At 40.3% G+C, this 21,475-nt stretch overlaps 1 protein-coding gene across 4 annotated transcripts in view; it reads right to left on the minus strand.

Annotated features, from left to right (window-relative positions):
* Positions 1 to 6,122: 6,122 nt before the first annotated feature.
* The window catches only part of garnl3 (GTPase activating Rap/RanGAP domain like 3), a 91,641-nt gene continuing 76,288 nt past the window's right edge, over positions 6,123 to 21,475 (minus strand). For 3 of the 4 annotated variants that reach the window (XM_087792222.1, XM_087792220.1, XM_087792223.1), the window contains exons 23-31: positions 18,474 to 18,632; positions 18,080 to 18,146; positions 17,491 to 17,598; positions 16,901 to 17,019; positions 15,644 to 15,779; positions 11,993 to 12,052; positions 8,868 to 9,086; positions 8,243 to 8,363; positions 6,123 to 8,184 (exon numbers count right to left, since the gene is read on the minus strand). In XM_087792222.1, coding sequence (XP_087648348.1) covers positions 8,019 to 8,184; positions 8,243 to 8,363; positions 8,868 to 9,086; positions 11,993 to 12,052; positions 15,644 to 15,779; positions 16,901 to 17,019; positions 17,491 to 17,598; positions 18,080 to 18,146; positions 18,474 to 18,632 — 1,155 coding nt within the window. In that variant the 3' untranslated portion in view covers positions 6,123 to 8,018. The remainder of the gene's footprint in view (positions 8,185 to 8,242; positions 8,364 to 8,867; positions 9,087 to 11,992; positions 12,053 to 15,643; positions 15,780 to 16,900; positions 17,020 to 17,490; positions 17,599 to 18,079; positions 18,147 to 18,473; positions 18,633 to 21,475) is intronic. The other variant, XM_087792221.1, reaches the window with a different exon arrangement.

The following is a 21,475-nucleotide window of genomic DNA, read 5'->3' on the forward strand; positions in this document are numbered from 1 at the left end:
ACCGGTCATCCACTTGGTCGTCACGTTGGTTCTCGTCAGATCTTTTCTGTAGCGCCGGTAGCGCTCTCCAACAGAGGTCACTACATCATATGACTGGGGCTCTTCTCTCTGTGCCGCAATCGTCGCCGGACACCATCCTTTTAGGTGTTTTCATGTGAACAGTACTTCCTGGACGTAGTTCTGGAAGCAGTTTTGCTCCTCTCTCGTAGTAGTAGTGTTGCTTGTCTTGCAGGTTTTGTAGAGCACAGTGATAATTATGTGGCAACGCAGGGCTCAGAATCGTGCTGGAGCTTGGGAACGTGCTCCTCAGGACTGAACCCATTAGCACATGTGCGGAACATCAACCCTGTCACAGGGCTGTTTCTACAGGGTTAGTAGTGCAAGATGCAGATCAGTGCATGTCTGCTGTGCTTTTTTTTCACTGTCCCCTAAGCCAATCCATTTGACTGCAGGTACCCTGGAATGGAATGGGTGACCTTTATACCCCATGAACAAGCAAAGTCTTTAATTTTCTTACTTGCAAATGGAACATGATGACAGGCCAGTATTGTTGCACTGTCATGTCCACCTGTTTTCTGTGCTCTGGCCAGCCATTTCTGTGGGTATCTTGTAGCATTTTTCATGATTGGTCTTTCGCAGTCGCTTTCACGATCTCATTACGTGCTTCTTCACTCAGAGACTCCGTGGACCCCAGAGCGTAAATGATCTTCTCGTCGGTGCTCCTTCTTTCACTCCATAGACATACTGGTGAAACTTTTTGACAGCAAACACTATGGCTAGCAGTCCCTTTTCAATCTGTACATTTTTCATCTGACACTTTCTCCGTGTCCATCAGTGCTCTTGACCCATAGGCAATAGGATGGCCCCCTTGTAGAAGACATGCTCATAAGCAATCTTTAGATGCATCGGCTGGTATGACAAGTTTCTTCTTTGGATCGTAATTGAGAGAGAGAGACTTTGCTTGTTCATGGGGCATCAAGGTCATTTGAGCACCGGCACATCTGTAAGTGCTGTCTTGATTTTCTGAAAACTTTCATTGTGCTCATCCTGCCACTGCCAGATGTTGTCTTTACATAGCAGTTGTCTCAGTGGTGCAGTTATTGTCGCCTCATTTGGAATGTATGCAAGTACTTTGTAATGCAAAACATCCGTCTTGTTTTGTTTATTGGTGGAGTCATGTCCACAATGGCACAGATTTTTGCCTCATGAGCTTTCACACCTTCTGGAGTGACATTATGTCCCATGTAGTTCACTCTGTTGATTTTAAACTGTATTTTTTCTTTGTTGAATCCTACTTTTTCCTCTTTTGCACTCGCCATTCCCTTTTGACGTGACGTCGTATGCAGGATATTGTTGTCGCTGGTGTGTTCGTCCACATTTGCGGCATGTATTTGCTTGTGAACTGTACAAATGTTGTTGAACATGTTGTTTATTTAAATGTGATCTGCTGTTTATATTTATGTCTGCTACTTTCCAGTGTTATTACAGGCTTTTCTTTTACAGTTGCATCCATTGCTTGAATCTGTGCTTTTATCGTCTCTGAGTTAAGTAAAGTAAAGGTTATTTTTAAAGCGCCTTTCTAGACCAGGGTCACAAAGCACTTTAAAAATAAAAAACAATATACAGCTAAAATACAAGCTTTAAAATAAGAATGTCTTAAGATGTTTCTTGAAGGAGTCAGTAGACTCCATCAAACGCAGAAAGAGAGGAAGATCGTTCCAAAGCTTAGGAGCAACAGCCTGGAAGGATTTCTCTCCTCTGATCCGAAAGCGTATTCAGGAACCATTAGTAGATTCTGATCTACAGACCTAAGAGCCAGAGCTAGGGTGTAAGGATCAGACCACTGATGTAAGGAGGAGCCTGACCATGAATAGCTCTTAAAGTAAGAACCAGAAATTTTAAATTGATCCTGAAAGAAACTGGCAGCCAGTGAAGAGTTTTAAGTTTTTAAGGATCAGGGGAATGTGAGTCATTCTAATAGAGCGGGTCAGAATTCTCGCTGCAGAGTTTTGTCCACATTTAGCGGCAAAGTGTTTTCACCAAGCCACTGTTTGATTTCTAGCACACAATTGACTAAGCTGTTCAGGCTCTGGGGCTCAGTTGGATCAAATGAGCAGTAGAGCTGGATGTCATCAGCAAAAATGTGGTAAGAAACAACAGGAAATCTCTGAAAGATTTAACCCACGGGAATCAAGTACAGCAAAAATAATAAAGGACCCAAAACAGAACCCTGAGGGACTCCGCACAACAGATCCGCTGATTCAGACCTTATTTGATTGGCAGTTACACTGAAAGTATGCTCAGAAAGGTATGACAAGAACCACTGTAACACAGACCCAGAAAGTCCCACTTCATCCCTCAGTCTTCTCAGCAGGATCTGGTGATCAACTGTGTCAAAGGCTGAGGACAGATCCAAGAGAACCAGAACAGTGTATTTACCCGAAACATTCGACATCATGATGTCACTGAACACTTTCAGTAAGTCTGTCTTCGTACAGTGATGTTTGTGGAAGCCAGACTAAAACTTCTTATTAATGGCGCTAGAGGGTTTTAGTGGTGTGCCTGGGTCAACTTTATAGTTTAGTTAATCTTTTTCTGATGGTTCATTCACCTCATCATCTGGCTGCTGTATCAATCTGAGATTACTTTAGGCCAGTATCCGAAATGGAACAAAATAAAAACAATTAACCATTAACAACCCATTTAACTCACACAACATCAGACATCGATTAACTCAGCAAGACGAATCTAAATGCAGAAATTTATAGACAAGGTTTTCTGCTTACCTTGTTTTGGGCCATGTTTGTTTGGATGAGAAAACCTCAATCAGTTACTGCTCCTTGATCCAACCTCCACCACAAATTCTTCCTCACGACACCACTTATTAAATTCAAACACGGCGTCTGCGCACAGACACCGGTCACTCTCGTCCCGGGTCATATACTTCGATTTGTGAGGGAAAGGAACAATCCAGAGTATGTTCTGGTCGTTTATATACCACTTCCAAGCAAAATAAATACATGCTTCCTTCACGATCGACCGGTCATCCTCCTTCCTGCGACTCAACAAATCAACAGTCCAGATCAGAATAGCGTCGAGCTGTGGAAAACTTACGCTATTTCAGGGCTATTTATATCCATTTCCCCGACCAGGGGGTCGGATCTTCCGGCCATAACGTTCTTTGAAGTTTCTGATTCCCCGGTGTCTTGCTGAGAGAGCTAGCCTGTTGTCTCATGTAATCTAATAATTAAGATGTTCCCAGGCGGAGATCACACTCGTTATTGGTGTTCGTTCCTGTCTTCCTCTTCCCCCCTGGGGTCTCGCCGACTCCGTTTGTCCTTGTCCTTTTGTGCCAGGCAGACAGAAATGTTTATTCTACCGGTGATTTGACTCTTACATGAGTTGAGCTTGTCTCAACTCAGTAATCAGTATACATGTATGTTGATTCTGGTGTGTGTTTGGGGGGAGGGGAAAAAAGTTCCCCTGCTCTTACCATCAAGCAGAGTATATTTTATTATTCTCTTACTTTATATTTGATTATCTTTTAGCATTCATTTGATTATTGCGTATATGTATATAGCAGTTTTAATCTAACACTACCTAAAGGCAGTCCTTGAAGAAAAGAGGGTCAAACTGAGCAGAAAAACTGTCTGCAGTATCAGCTGAGATAACACACCTCTGAGACCTAACTTTCAAGGGCTAAGGTTCAGGGATGAAGTCCAGGTTAAACAAAAACAAGAGAATGATCACTCAGATGGTCATCATGTAGCGACATATTAGAAATGTCCCGGCCAAGTGTAAAAACTAAATCCAAAATCTGTTATTTTAAGTCTAAGTCTCCAAGAATAAGAACAGATTCTATTTGAATAATGGAAGATAAGAAGTCACTAAAGTCCTTCAAGAACACTGCCGCAGGGCCAGGCGGGTGGTACACTTAAATACATCCATAGACCTCAGTGGTGCTCGTCTTAAATGTCCATCTTGTATTTTAAGACTTGACAAGAGGCATCGTTCATTAAGATTAATAAACTCTTCCTCTCTCTGCCATGTATCTGAAAGACACAATAAATCCAACTTTCCTCTTGTGAAGAGATCATTCAGAGAAAAGGATTTATTTTCATTGGAGCGAGCATTCAACAGCGGACAATAGCAGGAACTTTCGAAGGTTACTCCAGCGGTCACGTGGGTTACAGCTGGAACTTGAGGGCAGCTCCGGAGTAAACACCGAAGTAAAAAGAGGAAATGAACACATCTGACCACCACTCCTGCGCTGTGTAGTCTCCATGATCTCTGTTAAGGTCCAAGCAAACCAAGGCGCTGACGCACTGTCACACACATCACAGGGAGGACGGGAACCTCTCCTCGATTTCTTTCGGAACTCGCCCTTTATCCGACAGAGCAGCAGATATTCCGTAGAGTCCGTGTCGATGACAAAGGGAGGAGGAAATGTGAAATAAGGTTCTCTGAAGACTCTCTCTTTATCGTGTTGATGATTCATGCTGAACACAATTTTGTTGCGTAACATGTAATTTTCAAACACTCCGAACTCTTTACTCTTCTGTCTTAGTTCAGTGACATATTTTTCAATTGTGATTGATTCTGACATTGGATGTGTCCAAAAAGGATGTCTTTCAAACAGTATTTTTCTTTGGCAAACAATGTGCGCTGAAAGATGCTAATATATCATCAACTGTCACTCCATCTTCTTTTGCAATGTCCAGCGTGTTATAAACATCAAGGGCTTCCTATCCTATAGCATGCAGCAATATGGCAACTTGGATCTCTCTGTCCTTACTTTCTGCTCCACCTGCCGTCATGTATATCTGGTAATCCTAACACCGTGAACTCACTCAGCAAAATAAAAAATGGGATCCGGACTCTTCTGACACTATGTAAAGTCTTCATCCAAGAGCGTTATAGAATAAGAACCACACCTTGTTTCTTAATGAACTTTGTTCGTGTTTATTCCATGTCTGAACCATGCAGCCTTCATACTCAACTCTACTTCACGCGAACTCATCCCAACTATCTTAATCCATCTTTGTGTGGCTTCAAATTAGTCTGCCACAGTCGGCACTATATACTACAGTCAAATCAGGGGTTCTACTTCATGGTGCTACGACCTGTAACTAAGTTGCGCTACTGGTTTTTAATCAAGGAAACGACCGACAGGATGTATGTACCAAGGAGGTGTGCCATGGCCAAAGTCGAGGTGGGGAGCCTGGGCGCAGATGCACAGTTGTTTTAGAGTTATGGACAAAAATGATTATCCATTTGGATTAAGTGATGATGCTCAGTGGTCTTCGTCTTCATCTTCCTCTAAAACGACGCATTTAAAAACATCCATAGACCTCAGTGGTGCTCGTCTGTAATGTCCATCTTGTATTTAAGACTTGACAAGAGGCATTGTTCCGGAAAAACTTAAATAAGTCTATATTTTAAGCTAGTTGTAGCAGAAGTTTAACAAGCAACGCGTACCGGAATACTCCTGGTAAATATCGCAAGCGCTTCCAGTGTAGACAGCAGACTATGCGCGGTGGAAGCACTGGCCATTTACTCTCTGAGACAAGTATAATTTATGTATTATGCTTTAAACATAAGCAGCTGAGTGTTTTATTCAAAAATAACTATGGGGTTAATTCTCGATCACAGAACAGTGGACTATCAATGTAAAGTTTATCCACTGCAATGACAACTGTTTCTGTTCAAATGTACGGTCTATTACTTTAATTATAATAGCATTAATTAATGCAATTATAATGATAACGACAATAACGATGATTATTATCATGGTTAGTGTCTTTCTTTGGATTCTGGCAGACAGTTGACAGTGGCAGTCCTTCTGGTTGTTGTGGCTCATTCGTCCCCTGTCTTTAGCAATAAGGACAGGTGGTATGCACCACTGCCAGCTTTCTGCCTTCTCGTCCACCTGATCTGCTCCTGTTTCTGTAGCAGGGCTTTCAGGCCTAATAGGTGAGAAAACAGATGTTTATCTATCTCTTGTCTCTATTTTTTATATGAGTGAATTTCTTTTGTCTGTTTGTGTAAGTGTGTGTGTGTCATTTAGATTCTATTATATTCACTTTAAAACAAACAAACCCACAGTTCAAATTCCATAAATATTTATTCCATATCAATTAACTGAATCGACTACTTTCACAGCAGTGGTCTACAGCACTTGTTTAAAATAACTGCTCAAATAATATGTATAATAATAATATAGTTTAGATTCATTTGAGGCCACATTTGATACACAAACATTTACAAGTAGTACTTGGCATTAAAAACGATGGCGATACAATATTTTAAGACACTTGGTGTTTTTTTTTTGTTCGTTTTTCCTTCGTTTTGATATCACAGAAAGGTTCAGCAACAGTCTACACAGGAAATATTAACCCAATACTAGAATACCAAAGAGGTAAAAAAAACGAAAGGGGAGGTAGAAATAAACGGGAAGGACCGGAGCAGCAAGTGGAAGAGAACGGAACGGCACTCCAAAAATATAAACTTTGCCACCTGTTTTTATACCTTCCTTTTAGTTTCAAATGGAGAATGAGGAGAACCTGGAAGTGTTGAGGTTGGTAGTCGCCACAAGGCAAAGCTCGCTCACAAACTGTTACAGAGGGATTTGTTTTTTGGATGTCTTTTATGTTGTCAAATACAAACTAGTTACAGTAATCGTCTAGTCTTTTTAGCTTAGCTGTATAATTGCTACTGTCTGTGGCTGATGTAAAAGTGGGTTCACCCAAACGTTATATATATTATAATAATAAAAATAATCCCATGAGAATATGAGTCAAATACTTTTTGAATTGTCCCTTTAACACTTAATTTGTTGAATATGAGCAATATGAGTTGAGTGTGAGCAGCTCTTAAATATAAATATGTCTGTTGCAACATTTCAGAATCTACTTTTGTGTATATTTTTAGTCGAGTGTCATTGTGTTTCTATTTTCTTACTTGTTAGATAAAAAGCTTTGCTTTGACAATTGATTTTTTCAATAGTCTGGTTAGAGTTGTTTTCAATCAAACCTTAAGAGTTAATAATTAGCACTGCTGTAACAGAAAACAAGAGTCCAACAGAGTGTGACTTTAGTCAATCATTTCAGGATAGTGATAGCAATAAAGCATTGTACTACCGACATTAGATATCAGAGCCACCCATCGATGTTTTTAACACTTGTTGCCCTAAATGAAAAAAATGTTACAATAATTTCCATTTCTATTGATCTTTTTTGCACTTCGGACCTCTATTATTAATACGTAAATCTAAATAGAACATCAAAGTAATGTTTAATCTCACACATATATAAAATCCAGATTCAGATCATCTCTGCATGCAAGAGTGAAAATATTTCTTTCTTGCTCAATTGGTGCAACAACTCAAGCACAAAATATAATTGGTCAGATGTGAAGAGATACTCATTTAGGTTTTATAAAATAAAATGCATGCCCTGCAACAGACTTTTTTTTGTTTAGGGTTCCCCCAGCATTTCGCCTGGATAAGCTGGGATAGGCTGCAGCCCCCCGCAACCGGTAGAAGTGAATAAGCGGCAGAAAATGAATGTATAAATGAATGTAATATAATCTACATTAATGTTAAAAACACCACAATCGAACAATGGATAGGGGCCTCTTTGCCACCAGAGGGCACCATTCCAGCAAATTCATTCTTGTATTTTAAGGTACATGAGCAGCTGGAAAGGGGAACTACAAACATGGCTGCAACAGGCAAACACCAGCAGTCTCTGTGGGGGTTAGTGGATGATTCTAGGAATGGCACATATGCTGGGAGGAGCTTTACAATCCAAAAAAACAAACCATAAATTGACTGGAAATTCATTTTAAACATATCTGTGAATAAACATCACATAGATGTCTTTAAGAGGGGTTTGGGAGGAATGCTCACGTGACACATTTAGCTTGTAGTAAGAGTTGGAATGGAGAGGGAAAAGCTAAGTTACATTCTGCTCCTTGGATCAGACTTTTCAAAGGACAGTTTTGGCAAAGGATTGTCGTCACTTGAGGTCCAGAACATCTTCTTCAAAGGAAGTGGAGGAAATTTCAAACAAGCTGACAAGAGTTGGGCTCTCAGGTTGCAGCACCGTCTTTTCAGGCTCCGCCTCCGAGCTGGACGAACAGAGGGCATCCATGTCTGCGCTGGCAGACTCTGAAGCCGACCTGCTGAGTGGACACAAGAGTGCTTTAGGCAAGCCTTGTTATTGAAACATTTGATAAATACCTGTCGCTGTTAGTTGACGTCATCGCTCGAGCTTTTGGATCTTCTTCAGTGTTCTTCTTGCTCATCTTCCTCTGCTTCACCGCTCCATTGTCTGCTTTACCACTTGGTTCCTCCGTCAGGCCTTTTTTTTGTTTTTGGGAGAAGACAATAAAATAACAACACATCAAATGTAACATTTTTTTTTTGGCCTCACCCAGCGTCAGAGAGGGTAACTGCAATGTTGCAATTGTAATCAGGATGACAATTAAGAGATCTGCGAAGACCTAAAATTAATTTAACTTTCATTTGTCTTACTTTTTTTTCTTAATGTTTTTTAATTCTGTGCATTTTTAATCTGCTATGTTATTGAAAACAAAAACAACCATTGCTGTTAAGTTGTAGTTCTTTAGAAATTACACAGCCTGAAAAATATAATATGCAAGAGATTGCATAAGTCATGTTTAGACATTTTTTAAATTTTCAAAGTAATTGTTCATTCCTTCTTCGGAACTATAAATGCTTGGAGTGATTAACCAATTATCCTCAGTTATCAGTGTTCAAGACAGTTTTACAACATGGACGTCAGTCTATAACCTGCTGCCTCTCTAGTCGAATAACTACAGTAGCAATCGGAATAAAAGTTTACCCAGCAGCTCCTTGCGAGTTCGGCTGGCTATCTCCTTGATCTCCATGCGCGACAATGAGAGAGAGTGTGTGGCGGAGATGAGCGGTGCTGAAGGCATCATGGCAGGGACCTGCGTGGTCAGGACCTTGTTGACCAGTGGAGACTTTAGGGGTCGCTCAATGCTGCGGCCCACCAGGTTACACAGAGGGATCTTGAAAATCTGTTTGCACTGCGAGTCACCTGGCAGGAGGAGGAAAGGGAGATAAAAAATGTGATGAGTCTGCAGTACAATAACATCCTGGTTTGGAACATGAAGTTTGTGAGTCAAATGTAAAGGACATTTTTGGAAACACATCAACAGTATAATTTTTAAATTAAAGTGTGAGTACATGATCCGGGAAATTTCTGCGGTGCATGAACGCATATGACTGTTTCAGAATGTTTTTATAGCAAACCTATATGTATTAGTACTAAACTGCATATCAGTGTCAGGGCTCGAACTGTAAAATTAGGGACCCAGCTGTGCATGTCCCACACATGATGTGTGTTGCATTAAAAAACATAACTTTATTCATATAGCTGGGACTGTGATGTCTCTTAGTTTCTCAAAGCATTGTTTTATGAAAGATGAAAAAGGAAAACTAATAATGGAGTCCATGTACATTTTAATAAAACACAGGACTGTTTGTCTTTTACTATGTACTATTAGTTGAAACATGACGTAATTTACCATGACTTTATTCTTTATTTATACTTTCATTATATTTGTTTTATTTTATTTCTGATATACTGGAAGCTTCCAAAAAGAACCACCGCTTTGCAGGACAAACTCTTACGATCATTGACACCAACTCACTGCTGCTCACGTTACGTTTGCCTGACATGCTGCCTAAGAAAACCCTTTCTCAATAATGTCTTAACAGTTATCTTAATGGATGATGGTGATCTGGAACAGTTAAGGTTATAGATTCAATTATTCATGTTCCTCTTCAAGTTTCATAAAATTGATGCTTTGATACTCAAAGAGAAATTATTCATTCATTTTCTTCCGCTTAATTCTTTATGGGAGTCGCGGGGGTGCTGTAGCCTATCCCCGATTCTATGGGCTAGAGGCGGGGGACACACCCTGTCGCAGGACACACAAAGATGTACAACCATTTACACACACACTCATACGGACAATTTCCATAAATTCACAAGCAACCTCAATCCATGTTTTCGTACTGTGGGAGAAAACCGGAGTGCCCGGAGTAAACCCAAGAAACACAGGAACACACAGAAAGGTGTGTTCCTGTGTTTCGACCTCGAAGTGAACCTGCAACCTTCTTGCTGTGAGGCGATCACGCTTACAGCTGCACCTCATGGATCACGCAGTTTTCCTAAGTCTTGCATTGACATAAGCCTGAATAAGATAAAGTCTTCCCAAAATGACAGAAACTTTGTTTTTTCAGTGTGGAAACCAGCCACAACTGTAATAGAGGGGAACAGCTTGTGCCCACCTTTAGTGCTGATCAACAAATTTAATACCCGTGATTAAGTTTAAACAGTATTTTTCTTTCACGCAAATTTGCATTTTATTGCAGTAACTGTAAGTTTCTGTATAGAAAGCTTAAGGCAAAAATGGTAAGACTTGTTACTCTGTTCTAACCACTTCTTCTTCAAGTAACCCTTTACTTTGTGTGGATTCGACACAAAACACTGGAGTTGACATATGAAGGCCTTGGTGACGCTTCTCAAATACAACTTTCTTTCCACAGACATGACAAAACAGGTATATTTTTTGTCTGAAAAATTTGATCAGGTTGGAAAGTAGTTCCAAGCACCCAACCCGGTAAAGTTACGTTTTATGTGAGCCCTACAAAGGGAATTCAACACACTTTGTTGTTTCTGTGACACACACACTCATGTACGCACAAACACACACACAGCATCGCTCTTTTATGTGACTATACACACAAAGATCAAATTAGACACACAAATAATATAGAATAGTTTTACAAAAACAAGTTAGTTATCCAAACACATCCACCCAAAAGCAGTGACATATACACACATTATGTACACATTGTGATCTCTCACTTAGAATTTTTATAAAAGGTTTTAGACAGCGACACAAACAACATGTATACAACACAAAAATGTGAAGCTTTACTTTCGACTAACAAACCTTCTATGACCCTTTATATGCTGCCACCTGAACAATCTATTGTCTCTTGTCAATCTCAATCTCTCAGAGATACGAAAATCTCGACAGTGTTTTTTATGTTGTAAAAACGACCTGCAGCAGGAGCACGTGCACATCCCAAATGTGCCAGCAGGGCTCAGTGTTGCAGCGACACAAAGCACACCAGAGTGAGACAGGCACAGTAATCGATGTGACGGTTTGTAGCAAAGAGCGCAGTCTCATTGCAAATGTCAGCAGGTGAAAGGTGAGTGAGGAAAAGGAACACAAGGTTAGTTTTGTTATGCCCCCTCAACCTGTGTCCCAAACCGGCAGCATATCAAGCATGATAAAGTGATGCATTTAATTTGGGAGGTATCCACACGTCCTTCTCCAGGCAAGTTTTGAAGTAAACAATAGGTTGAGCTTTAGCTCTAATTGCAGAACAATTGTCCAGACCTGCCCTGTTGTAGCCGGCGGAGGAAGATGGTGGCTCATCTGTAACATCTTATTCACATTACAGATGCAGTTAAAAACAGAGAGGGTGAAATGATGGGATTTTTGTCAGCCCCCTTGAGCTTCGCTTCCTCACCAGAGCACTTTGGATGGAGGGGAAGGTGCTGACAAAAGTCTCCATGGTGACGGTGCAATCTGTAAATCATGCTGCAGTAGATGTGTCTTTTCCTTCCCTCTTTCTCCTTCTTTTCCACTAAACCCCTCCTTTCCCGAACCCTCCCTGATTGACGTTATCTTCCCTCCCCGAATCACCTTCTTCACCACCACTTACACTTTTGCTTGTTCCCTGGCTCACACTCTAATTAGTTAAAGGGGGAGGGGGAAGACAAAATGTTCACTTAACATTCAACCAATGTCCATGTCAACATGCTGGCGTGGAGCAGACAAGGGTGAGACACTGTGCATGTTAGCGAGCAATGTTACAAGTAGAATCTTGAACTGAGGTTGAGGCAGGAGGCTGCTGCAGTACCTTCGGCATCCTTAGACATGTACACGGAAAGCTTGGTACCGTAGGGGATCCGTATAGAATCTGGACCAGGGGAACGAAAAACAGGATTATACAAAGTCACAGTCACAGACATTTACAGGCTGACAACATCAGTGTTGGTTGGGTGGGTGGCTAGTGCTCTTGACATGACTTTATCTAGATCGAGCGCTGAAGAAATGCTCTAAAGAATAGATGGCTAGTAAATACTCCAAGAAACCTTGGGGCAGGGGTCTTTCCACTGGAAACAGTAGATAATATAATTTAAGTTATAAATATTATTTGAGTCTAGACTGTTTTATATAAACAAACATTTCCTGAGACATTTAATCACTATCGAATCCTGCCTTGAGTAACAAAACCATGAGGTTGTAAATCTGGGACCCCTTATAGAGCTCCTCAGGAAACATTTCCTTCTTTGCATGTTGCTCAGTTTAAATATACAAGTCTCCATACTTCTGGCAAATTAAAGTCTGCTTTTGATCAAGCCAATGAATTTGAGGAATCACAAAGAATTTTACGTACATGTATCTCTCAAATGTATGGCGTAGTCTGACATGTACATGATGAAAGACTCTCTATATCCTGGTCAAAGGTATCGCAAGTGACGCATGTCGTCCTGGCGACTGGTATGCCAACAGTTATCCAAATTCTCGTAATAAATACTACACTGGTGTCATGATGGTTGGCCTCTGGGACATCGTATAAAATGGATACTGCTGCCACATCAATTTATTTTGCAGTTCCACCGCTGCGGTCTTAGTGAGTAGTTCCCAAGGTAATATTATATGACGTCATCACTGACATCATCTAAATCTTGAAGAAAAGTTTAAATTGCAAGACTTTCCATGAGGGGTCAGATGATGCCGTGAAATGTATAGTTTGACGTATTATTAAACTCTCTACCCATCAATGTTGTGTGCAATCGTAACGATAAAAACAAATTGCTATTTTCAAAAATCCACCAAACAAATGAAGCACGAAATGTTCAAACCAGACAACTGAGTTTACCGCTGTCTTTAACGCAACACAAGTCAGGGAATTAGTTGTTCCAAGCGTCTCATCCTCAAGTAGTCGAGAGTGCGAGGGAGCAGCAAGGAAATGCAAGAGCTAATTAGCCTGAAAAAGCAGGCAGCATGTTAAGGTCCAACAACAATAGCTTCCTCCATCTTAATGGAACCTGTAAATACCATTTGCCTTAGAAGCAGCCATGAGAGCAACTAAACAACCATGGTTACTCTCCTGCAGCAGACACACTTGATTCCATCTCAGATGTCTGCTACAAACTATCAGTCTGCTGAATAGAGACCACATGTGTGGCGAACAAAGCTGCCATAGCACAAATATTTCAGAAGGTTGTGTGAAGGAGGTCAGTGGCAGGAGGGACTAATGGTTGCCTGGACCTCAACTGAGAACAAAGCGCAGGAGTTTTCATTTCCTCTTTCTTTAATTCAATGTTTACTCCAGAGCTACCCAAATGGTCCAGCTGTAACCCACGTGACCGCTGGTGTAGCCTTCGAAAGGTCCCGCTGTGCTCCGCTATTACTGCCTCAGTGACATCATCAGTGCTGCACATGGGCGTGTTGAATGCTTGCTCCATTGCAAATAAATCATTTTCTCTGAATGATCTCTTCACAAGAGAAAAGTTGGATTTAATGTTTCTTTCAGAGACATGGCATAGAGAGTAAGAGTTTATTCATCTTAGTGAACTTTGTCTTTCTGGCTGCGCTGTTGAAGGGAAGCCCCGCCCCTGTCGTCGTGGGGGTTGTTTGGCTGTTGTTTATTGTTCATGCAAGGTGTTTCAGACACAGGAATTCACTTCTTTTGAGTCTCAGATGATCTTTTTATTTTGTCTCAGTCTACAGTCCTGATCTTGGTCCTGCAGCAGTGTTCTTAAATGACTTTAATGACTTTTTATCTTCCATTATTCAAAAGGAATCTGTTCTTATTCTTGGAGAATTTGATTCACTGTTTCACTAATCATTGTGTTGAAAACTGTATCAGGTGGCACCAAGTTGACAATTCAGAAAAAACGGTGCCCTTAGACAAATGAAGATCTCCTGAGTCTGAAGAGACTTTGTTGAAAGACTGAGCGTCTCTGGAAGTCCACTAAACTTGAGGTGCACTTCCAAGAGATGATGGAAACTGCCAGATCTGATTACATTCAGAAACTGGTAACCGTAAATATGAAAAACCCCAAAGTGTTTTTTGACACAATTAATTCTCTCTTGTGCCCTGTGCTGCTCCAATCATCCCTGTCTTCTTTGAAGCTGACAGCAATGCATTGTTGAGATTTTTCACTAACAAAATATAATGGATCAAATAGAAAATCCCTCCCCTTTTGTTTGGAACCCCTGCTGTTACTGAGCCTTTCTCCACCATGTGGGCCTTCTTTAAACCTATAACTCTGGCTGATATTTCGGCACTGGTGAGCAAGATGAAACCCTCCTCTTGCTCGTCCGACGTCCTTCTGTGTAGGGTCTTTAATAAAGTATTTGATGTAATTGGCCCCTGGGTTACCAAAATGGTAAACCTCTCCCTTTCCACATGGGTTTTTACAATGCATGCTATTGTGGAGCCTTTACTCAAAAAGCCAGGCTTAGACCTGACTGCACTCAGTAATGTCAGGCCTATTTCTGAGCTCTAGTACAACACTGCAGAAATCTGACCAGGTGCTGTTTCCTTCAACTGAGAAAAATCTCAGTTTATTTTCGTGTCTAAACAAGAAGGAGCTGTCTCGCCTGCAGTTAATACAAAACTCTGCAGCGAGAATTCTGACCCGCTCTAGTAGAAGAACTCAAATTTCCCCAATCCTTAAAACTCTTCACTGGCTGCCAGTTTCTTTCAGGATAAATGAAAAAAATATCTGGTTCTTACTATCAGAGCTATGTATGGTAGGGTGTCCTCCTTACATCAGTGATCTTATCCAGACTTACATCCCAACTCGGGCTCTTAGGTCTGTGGATTAGAATCTGCTAATGGTTCTGACCACACGCTTCCAGACCAGAGGAGAGAAATCCTTCTAGGCTGTTGCTCTTAAGCCTTGGAACGATCTTCATCTCCCTTTTCATTTGAGTCTACTGACTCCTTCAAGAAACAACTTAAGACATTCTTATTTGTGCAGGCTTTCCCCTGATTTTCTGGGACTCCTGTGTTTGTCTTATGTGTGTCGGCCCTTTAAATCATGTATTTTAGCTCTATATTGTTTTTGTTTGTCAAAGTGCTTTGTGACCCTGGTCTAGATAGGCCCTTTAGAAATAACCATTACTTACTTTACTTACTTACTTACTTACATAAAGGGTATAAAGTAGAGGGGGCAGAGGCTAATATTGATCCTCACTCCCTTTTGAAAGGTTTTCTGCTTCTGATAAAATGTTATCATTGTGATAGCAGGGATCTTTCCAACAGCTTTCTTGGGAACCCACACATGATAAAATGTGGGATGCTATCAACAGTCAGCGAGAGAAAGCTGCTGCTTCAATGGACCTTCCGACGAGTTCATGAAAATGCCTTTTCAGCTCTGAGCCAATCACAAAGGCAAAGTCAACCAGGTCTGCAGGCAACATTGACATTTTAAAAAGCCATTAATATCAGCAGCCGTCAACAACCTCTGGTATTTCTCTAAAAAGGGCTTACCATCGCCGAGCGGGGAGGGGAACACTGGCATCTCGTAGCCTGTGGGTGTTTGAGGGGAACTCTGGGAACTGGTGTCTCTGGAACTGCAGTTGGAGGCTGAGCTGACTGGAGCTGACGACATGAAGTAGATGTCCGACTGTTGGTGGCATTAAATAAAACACAGGAGCATGATTGCTATCATTATTAGTCGGATGTAGACAAGGAGAAGATATTCAAACAACTGCTTTATGACTTGATGCTGCATTTTTCTACTGATCTGCGTGTGTTTGAAGTGTTTCTGTGTGATGAGAGATGGAATGAGAGCTCTATTGCTGCTATTCAGATCTCCAGAGCACTTTCCCAACAGGCTAATGAAGATTGAGGAGTTGTTCAGATTACATGTCACATTAACATTACATCTATTAGTGGATGTTTCAACGCCTGCAATCCCTTTACATTTTAAAACTTGCAACTTAATATCGTAACACTTCAGTGAGAAGACAGAATGATGTAATTATGCTAGATGATATATTAAGACAAGGATTTATGAAATGTTGTGATGTTCCATTTGGATCTCGTAAATTGAACCCATGTGATTAATTAAAAAAGTGAAAAAGTAAGATAAATTACAAGAATTTGGAAAATGAAATCATACAATAACAAGTTGTTTGTGAAAAGACATGGATGAGTTAACAAAATGACTGATAAGGTTCTTAACTTACTGATTACTGTGGAGTCTAATTAACAGCACAACTTTTGATATCTTCCCATTTAAAATACCTTTTAGCTGTGTATAATTTAGCTTTTCCCCTCATTATTATACTTTTTTTGTAGCACAATAGACCTTTGAGTTAAAATATTTAGATACTGTGTGTGTGTTTAACATTTTTCAGAATTGACAATTAACTAACTTGACCCTGACCGTAAAAATGTAATCGCTGCACCTCAATTTGACCTTTATCTTCAATAGGCTTTGGTAGTCATGCTTATGCATTCTAAGTCTGATCTTCAGATTGGAGCTGATTAAAAAATATTTTTTATCAATTCCTGATATCAGTTATTTATATTACCTAATTTACGGAGGTGATCTCCAGAGGGATTAATAATGTCTATTTAATCTAATCTCACCAATCTAATTTGATAATCTGTACTGGTTAACACAAGTTGAAACTCACAGATTAAATGTATTTGGTGATTATTATCATACTGCATTATAAATAAGTACTAAGCTGGGCAGTCAGATGACCTAAATTTGTCAGACAGTTCAATGTCACTGACCCGTGAGGAAGCCAACTGCAGCTCTGGTACCACGGCCGTGTACACCAGATTCCCATTGACCACCAGTCGGATCTCGATTGAGTCAGTGGTGAAGGCCAGGATGTAGGGAAACGCACACACTGCAAATAGAAATTACGTGATGTTATTAAGATCCTGAAAAGTAAAATATTAAATATAATCACAACATTGGTTTAGATATTAAGTACATATTTAGTTGGTTTTCAGGTGTAGTTTCTGGCACTGTTGAAACACCATTTCTACCCAACCATGGTTAGAAATAGATTATCTTTTCACATGACCAACAGTGGAGTCATTTGAAATTTTAACAAGAGCAGAGGTGAGGGTCCTCTCCTGCATGGACTGTTATTATAAAGGCTTGTTTTGTAAAGGGCAGACTATTCTGCACACATATCCATGACGGTTGCTCTGGCACGCCCGCATTAATACTAATACTCACATGCAAGAAAACACACAAAGAATCACAGGGGACAATCGCACGTCCACATACAGGGTTACCATGGCGACACAAATGTCTGGGCCAGAGTCAAGCATAAGGTGGGGCTCTGGCGACGTTGCCATGGAGAACTTACCAATGGCATTGGGCATCTGGTTCCAACTGAAGTGGAAGTCAGATGTGTTGGACTGGATCATGGGTGTGGAGCCGTTGAAAGGGCAGACTTTTTTGTAGTAGCAACTATCTGTTGGGGACAGGGAGGACAATATCATTCTTAGATTCCTAGAATATAATCTTAAATTGGCCCACTTGAACTTGAAGTTTTAAGTCTCTTCCTGAACTCTTTACCTTATCTTAGTGTGGGCAACTGACACCCACCTAAATGAAGTGCAATTTTTTCAACATTTCCATTATGATCTAGATTTGAGGAAAATAAACGCTTAAGCTTCCGGCTCAGATCTTTTGATTCATTGATTCATCATCAAATTACATTTCAAAATAAAAGTAATTGTTAAACTATATCATGATAAAACAGTTTTTTGTAGAGTGTATGCTTTCATAGCCAAGTTCTGCTTTACACAGTTTAGCAGTTTCATAATGTACGAAAATAAAAGGTTGTGATCGATGGATACATAGACAGACCGACAGAGACAGACGGACTGATCCCCCGAATGAGAAACTGTATTATGATCTGCTCATAAGTGATGTGTTTATAACACACTCACAGTTGTAACACAGCAGCAGACCCGCCTCCCCGTCTTCATACACGTCAATGGCGGCAACAAAATTGACCTGCAGGCAAAGAGAATGAATGAGGCTTACTAATAGCGTCAAGTCTAAGACAGCCTGAAGGTAAATCTGTGATCATTTATCAAATATATTTTTCTGTTACAATCTTCTGATGAGAAAACGAGCTTTCTGCAAAGCAGCTGTTGCTTCTGCAGCCTCCTCCACTGCTAACTGTGAATGGCAATGTGTTGATTCATCGCAACAGCTTGCTTGCTAAGAAAGTAAATAAAGAAACTAACAGGAGCAGCACAGGCTCTCAAATCAAATTAGCATCAACTGATGTATACATTAAAAACGCTGTCAAACTGCACAGACTCAGTGATGGCGCACCCTGTTGGCGTCTACGTGGTGCAGCCTGTAGGCGTCACCGGTGCTCTCATTGATCAGGTCAAACTGGTGTTTGTAGGCAACGCAGATCATGTTGTCGTTTTCCCCAGTGGGTCCGTCCACAAGCGCCATAACCACTGGAGGGTCGCACAGACAGATCTCCTGCAAGACATAAAGCAACAAAATGAGATGACCTTAACCAAACAGCTTCAACTCCTCACACATTCAACTGCCTAATGCACACATTCCACAATAAATCGCACAAAAAGACACAAAACTAACTTCATATTATATTCAGATCAAATATGTAGTCTGTGAAACATTTGTAGTAGCAATGTCAACATTTGGGTTAATGTTGCCAATTTCTTTAAATTCAAAATATTTTTATTGATCACAAGTAGACAATACAGTCATTCAGGCAATCTTGGTTTGGTGTACAGGCAACAAATTATGTAAATATGAAGGCACACCAGTTATCGCACAATGTTACAAATATGCTCTTTTTTTAAAGAGACACAGTAAAGTCAGAAAATGGAATCTATTGCAATACAAAAAACAACAACAGAGTGTACACATAGAAACAAAACAAAATCATAAAATAATGAAAAAAAAAAGGTATAGACAAAATGAATCCCTCCTGTATCACTGCTGAGTCCAATGTGTCGTAGAATGCTAACTTTGATTTTCTCAAATCTTTTCCATTTTGAGGCCCGACATGAAATCTCTGAGCCATTGAGTGTGTGGGCAGGGCAGTGTCCTTCCACCTGAGCAAGATTGCCCTCCGGGCCAAGAGAGGGCAAAAAGAAACCAGACTTCGATTGTTATGTTTTTGATTTCTCCAATGAAACCAAAGAGAGCGATGAGTGGGCTGGGTCTTATCTCGGTGTTCACAATTTTCGATAGGGACTTGAAAATGTTTTCCCAGAATTTTTGGAGGCTCTGACACGTCCAGAACATGTGGCCTGAGGAGCCTTCCAGGATCTTCCATCTTTCACAGAGTGGACTGACTTCGGGATATATTTTTGAAAGTTTGGTTTTTGATAGGTGAGCTCTATGAACAATTTTGAATTAGATCAGACTATGGTGAGCAAAAAAGATGATTTATTCACAAATTTAAAATTCTTCCTCCCATGCCAGCTTTTGTTTATCTGTATGTTTCTGTGTTAATTCAGAGAGCGTATACATCTGATCTAAATCCTTTATTTGTTGGGTTCATAGAAAGAATCTTGTCTAATATTTTTCTTTCTTTCACAGTTTGAGGAGATAATTTAGACGAAATGTAGTGTCTTTCTTGTAAGTACCTAAAGATGTTTGACCTGTGAAGATTATATTTTTTACTGAGTTGTTCAAAAGAAAAAACAGTGTTGTCTTTAAAAATGTCCTTAAAACAAACCAATCCCTTCTCATGCCACTCCTTAAAGGCAGAGTCCTGCATGGAAGGTTCAAAGAGATGGTTTGAAGATATTCGGCTGAGAAGACAAAAGCTATTAAGTTTGCTATTAAGTGTTTTCCTTAATTGAGACCAAATTCTGAGGGAATGTTTAACTATGGTATTTGAAATGGATTTATGACTCAGAACCCAAAATAGCTGGCAGTGATATTTTGTCGTCCGTCTGTAACTCAAGTTCTACCTAAGCTTGTTTGTGGTAGTAGGTCCAGGAGGTTAGACAGCGAAGGTTCACGGCCCAATAGTAATGACGGAAGTTGGGAAGAGCTAAACCACCTGAAGTCTTTGCTTTCTGAAGATGGGTCTTATTAAGGCGCACATGTTTGCCGTTCCATATGTAGGATGGAATAAGAGAGTCCAACTGCTGGAAAAATGAGGCTGGTAAGAATATTGGAAGATTCTGGAAAAGATATAAGAATGAATAAGAAAGGTAAAACTGTCATTTTCACTGAATTAACTCGTCCAATAAGTGACAGGGAGAGTGGGGACCACTTGGCCAACGTTAATTTCTGTTGTCAAAGTTAAAAAGTTCTCTTTCAATAAGTCTTATAATATTTTCTTGTAACTGTGATACCCAACTATGATTTTTTTTTCTGCGATCCTAAAAGACAGGTTGGATACTGGGTAAAAGTCGTTTTCACAGAATAGAAATAGCTCACTTTTTTGTAAATTCAATTTATAACCCGAGAGTTTGCCAAATTTTCTAAATAGGAACAAAGTTGGAGGCAGAGAGGGGGTGGGGTCTGAGATGTAAAGTAGGAGGCCGTCTGCAAATAATGACACTCTCTGGATCCCAGACACCTCATCACACTCACAGAGGGCTGTGGCCAGAGGTTCTATGGCCAGGTCAAATAGCACAGGACTCAGAGGGCATCCCTGACGAGTTCCTCTACCAAGCTCAAACTGTGTGGACTGTTGTGAGTTTGTGCGAATGGAGGCTGTTGGTCGTCTGTACAGTAATTTAATCATCGAAATACAGTTGCTTCAATTAGTTTTTTTTATAAATGTTGGGATTCTTAATTTTAGAGTATTGTTGGCCAAGTTCAAGGATTAGCTTCTTTAAGTAGGATTTTTCTTGAGATGATGTTCGTTTCAAACTCGCAGTGAATGAGATAATCTGACCTCTAAGGTAGGCCTTCAGAGTGTCCCATACTATCAGACTTGAGTTGATGAGTTTTTCAAGAAGAAGGCACAGATTTCGTTTTCCATCAAGTCAGAGAGAAGGGTTGAATTAAAACACCATTGATTCCTTTGTGGTGGCAAGTCTGGCAGTGATATGGTTAGTTCTAAAGGGGCGTGGTCAGAGATAACGATACTTTGGTAGAAGAATGATTTCACTTTAGGGATAAATGGGTTGTCGATGAAGAAGAAGTCAATTCTTGAGTATGTGTGATGAACATGAGAAAAAAAGGAAAATGCTTTCTTTTTGGGATTCAGGAAGCGCCAGATTTCACCATAGTCAGAAAGAAAGGCCTGGATACATGAAGCTGATTTACTTATCGGGGAGACTTTAGCTAAATATGTATATGTATATATATATACATGTCCAGGGTCGAGT

The sequence above is a fragment of the Callionymus lyra genome, chromosome 5 (assembly GCF_982586985.1).
Source record: "Callionymus lyra chromosome 5, fCalLyr1.hap1.1, whole genome shotgun sequence".
NCBI lineage: Eukaryota > Metazoa > Chordata > Actinopteri > Syngnathiformes > Callionymidae > Callionymus > Callionymus lyra.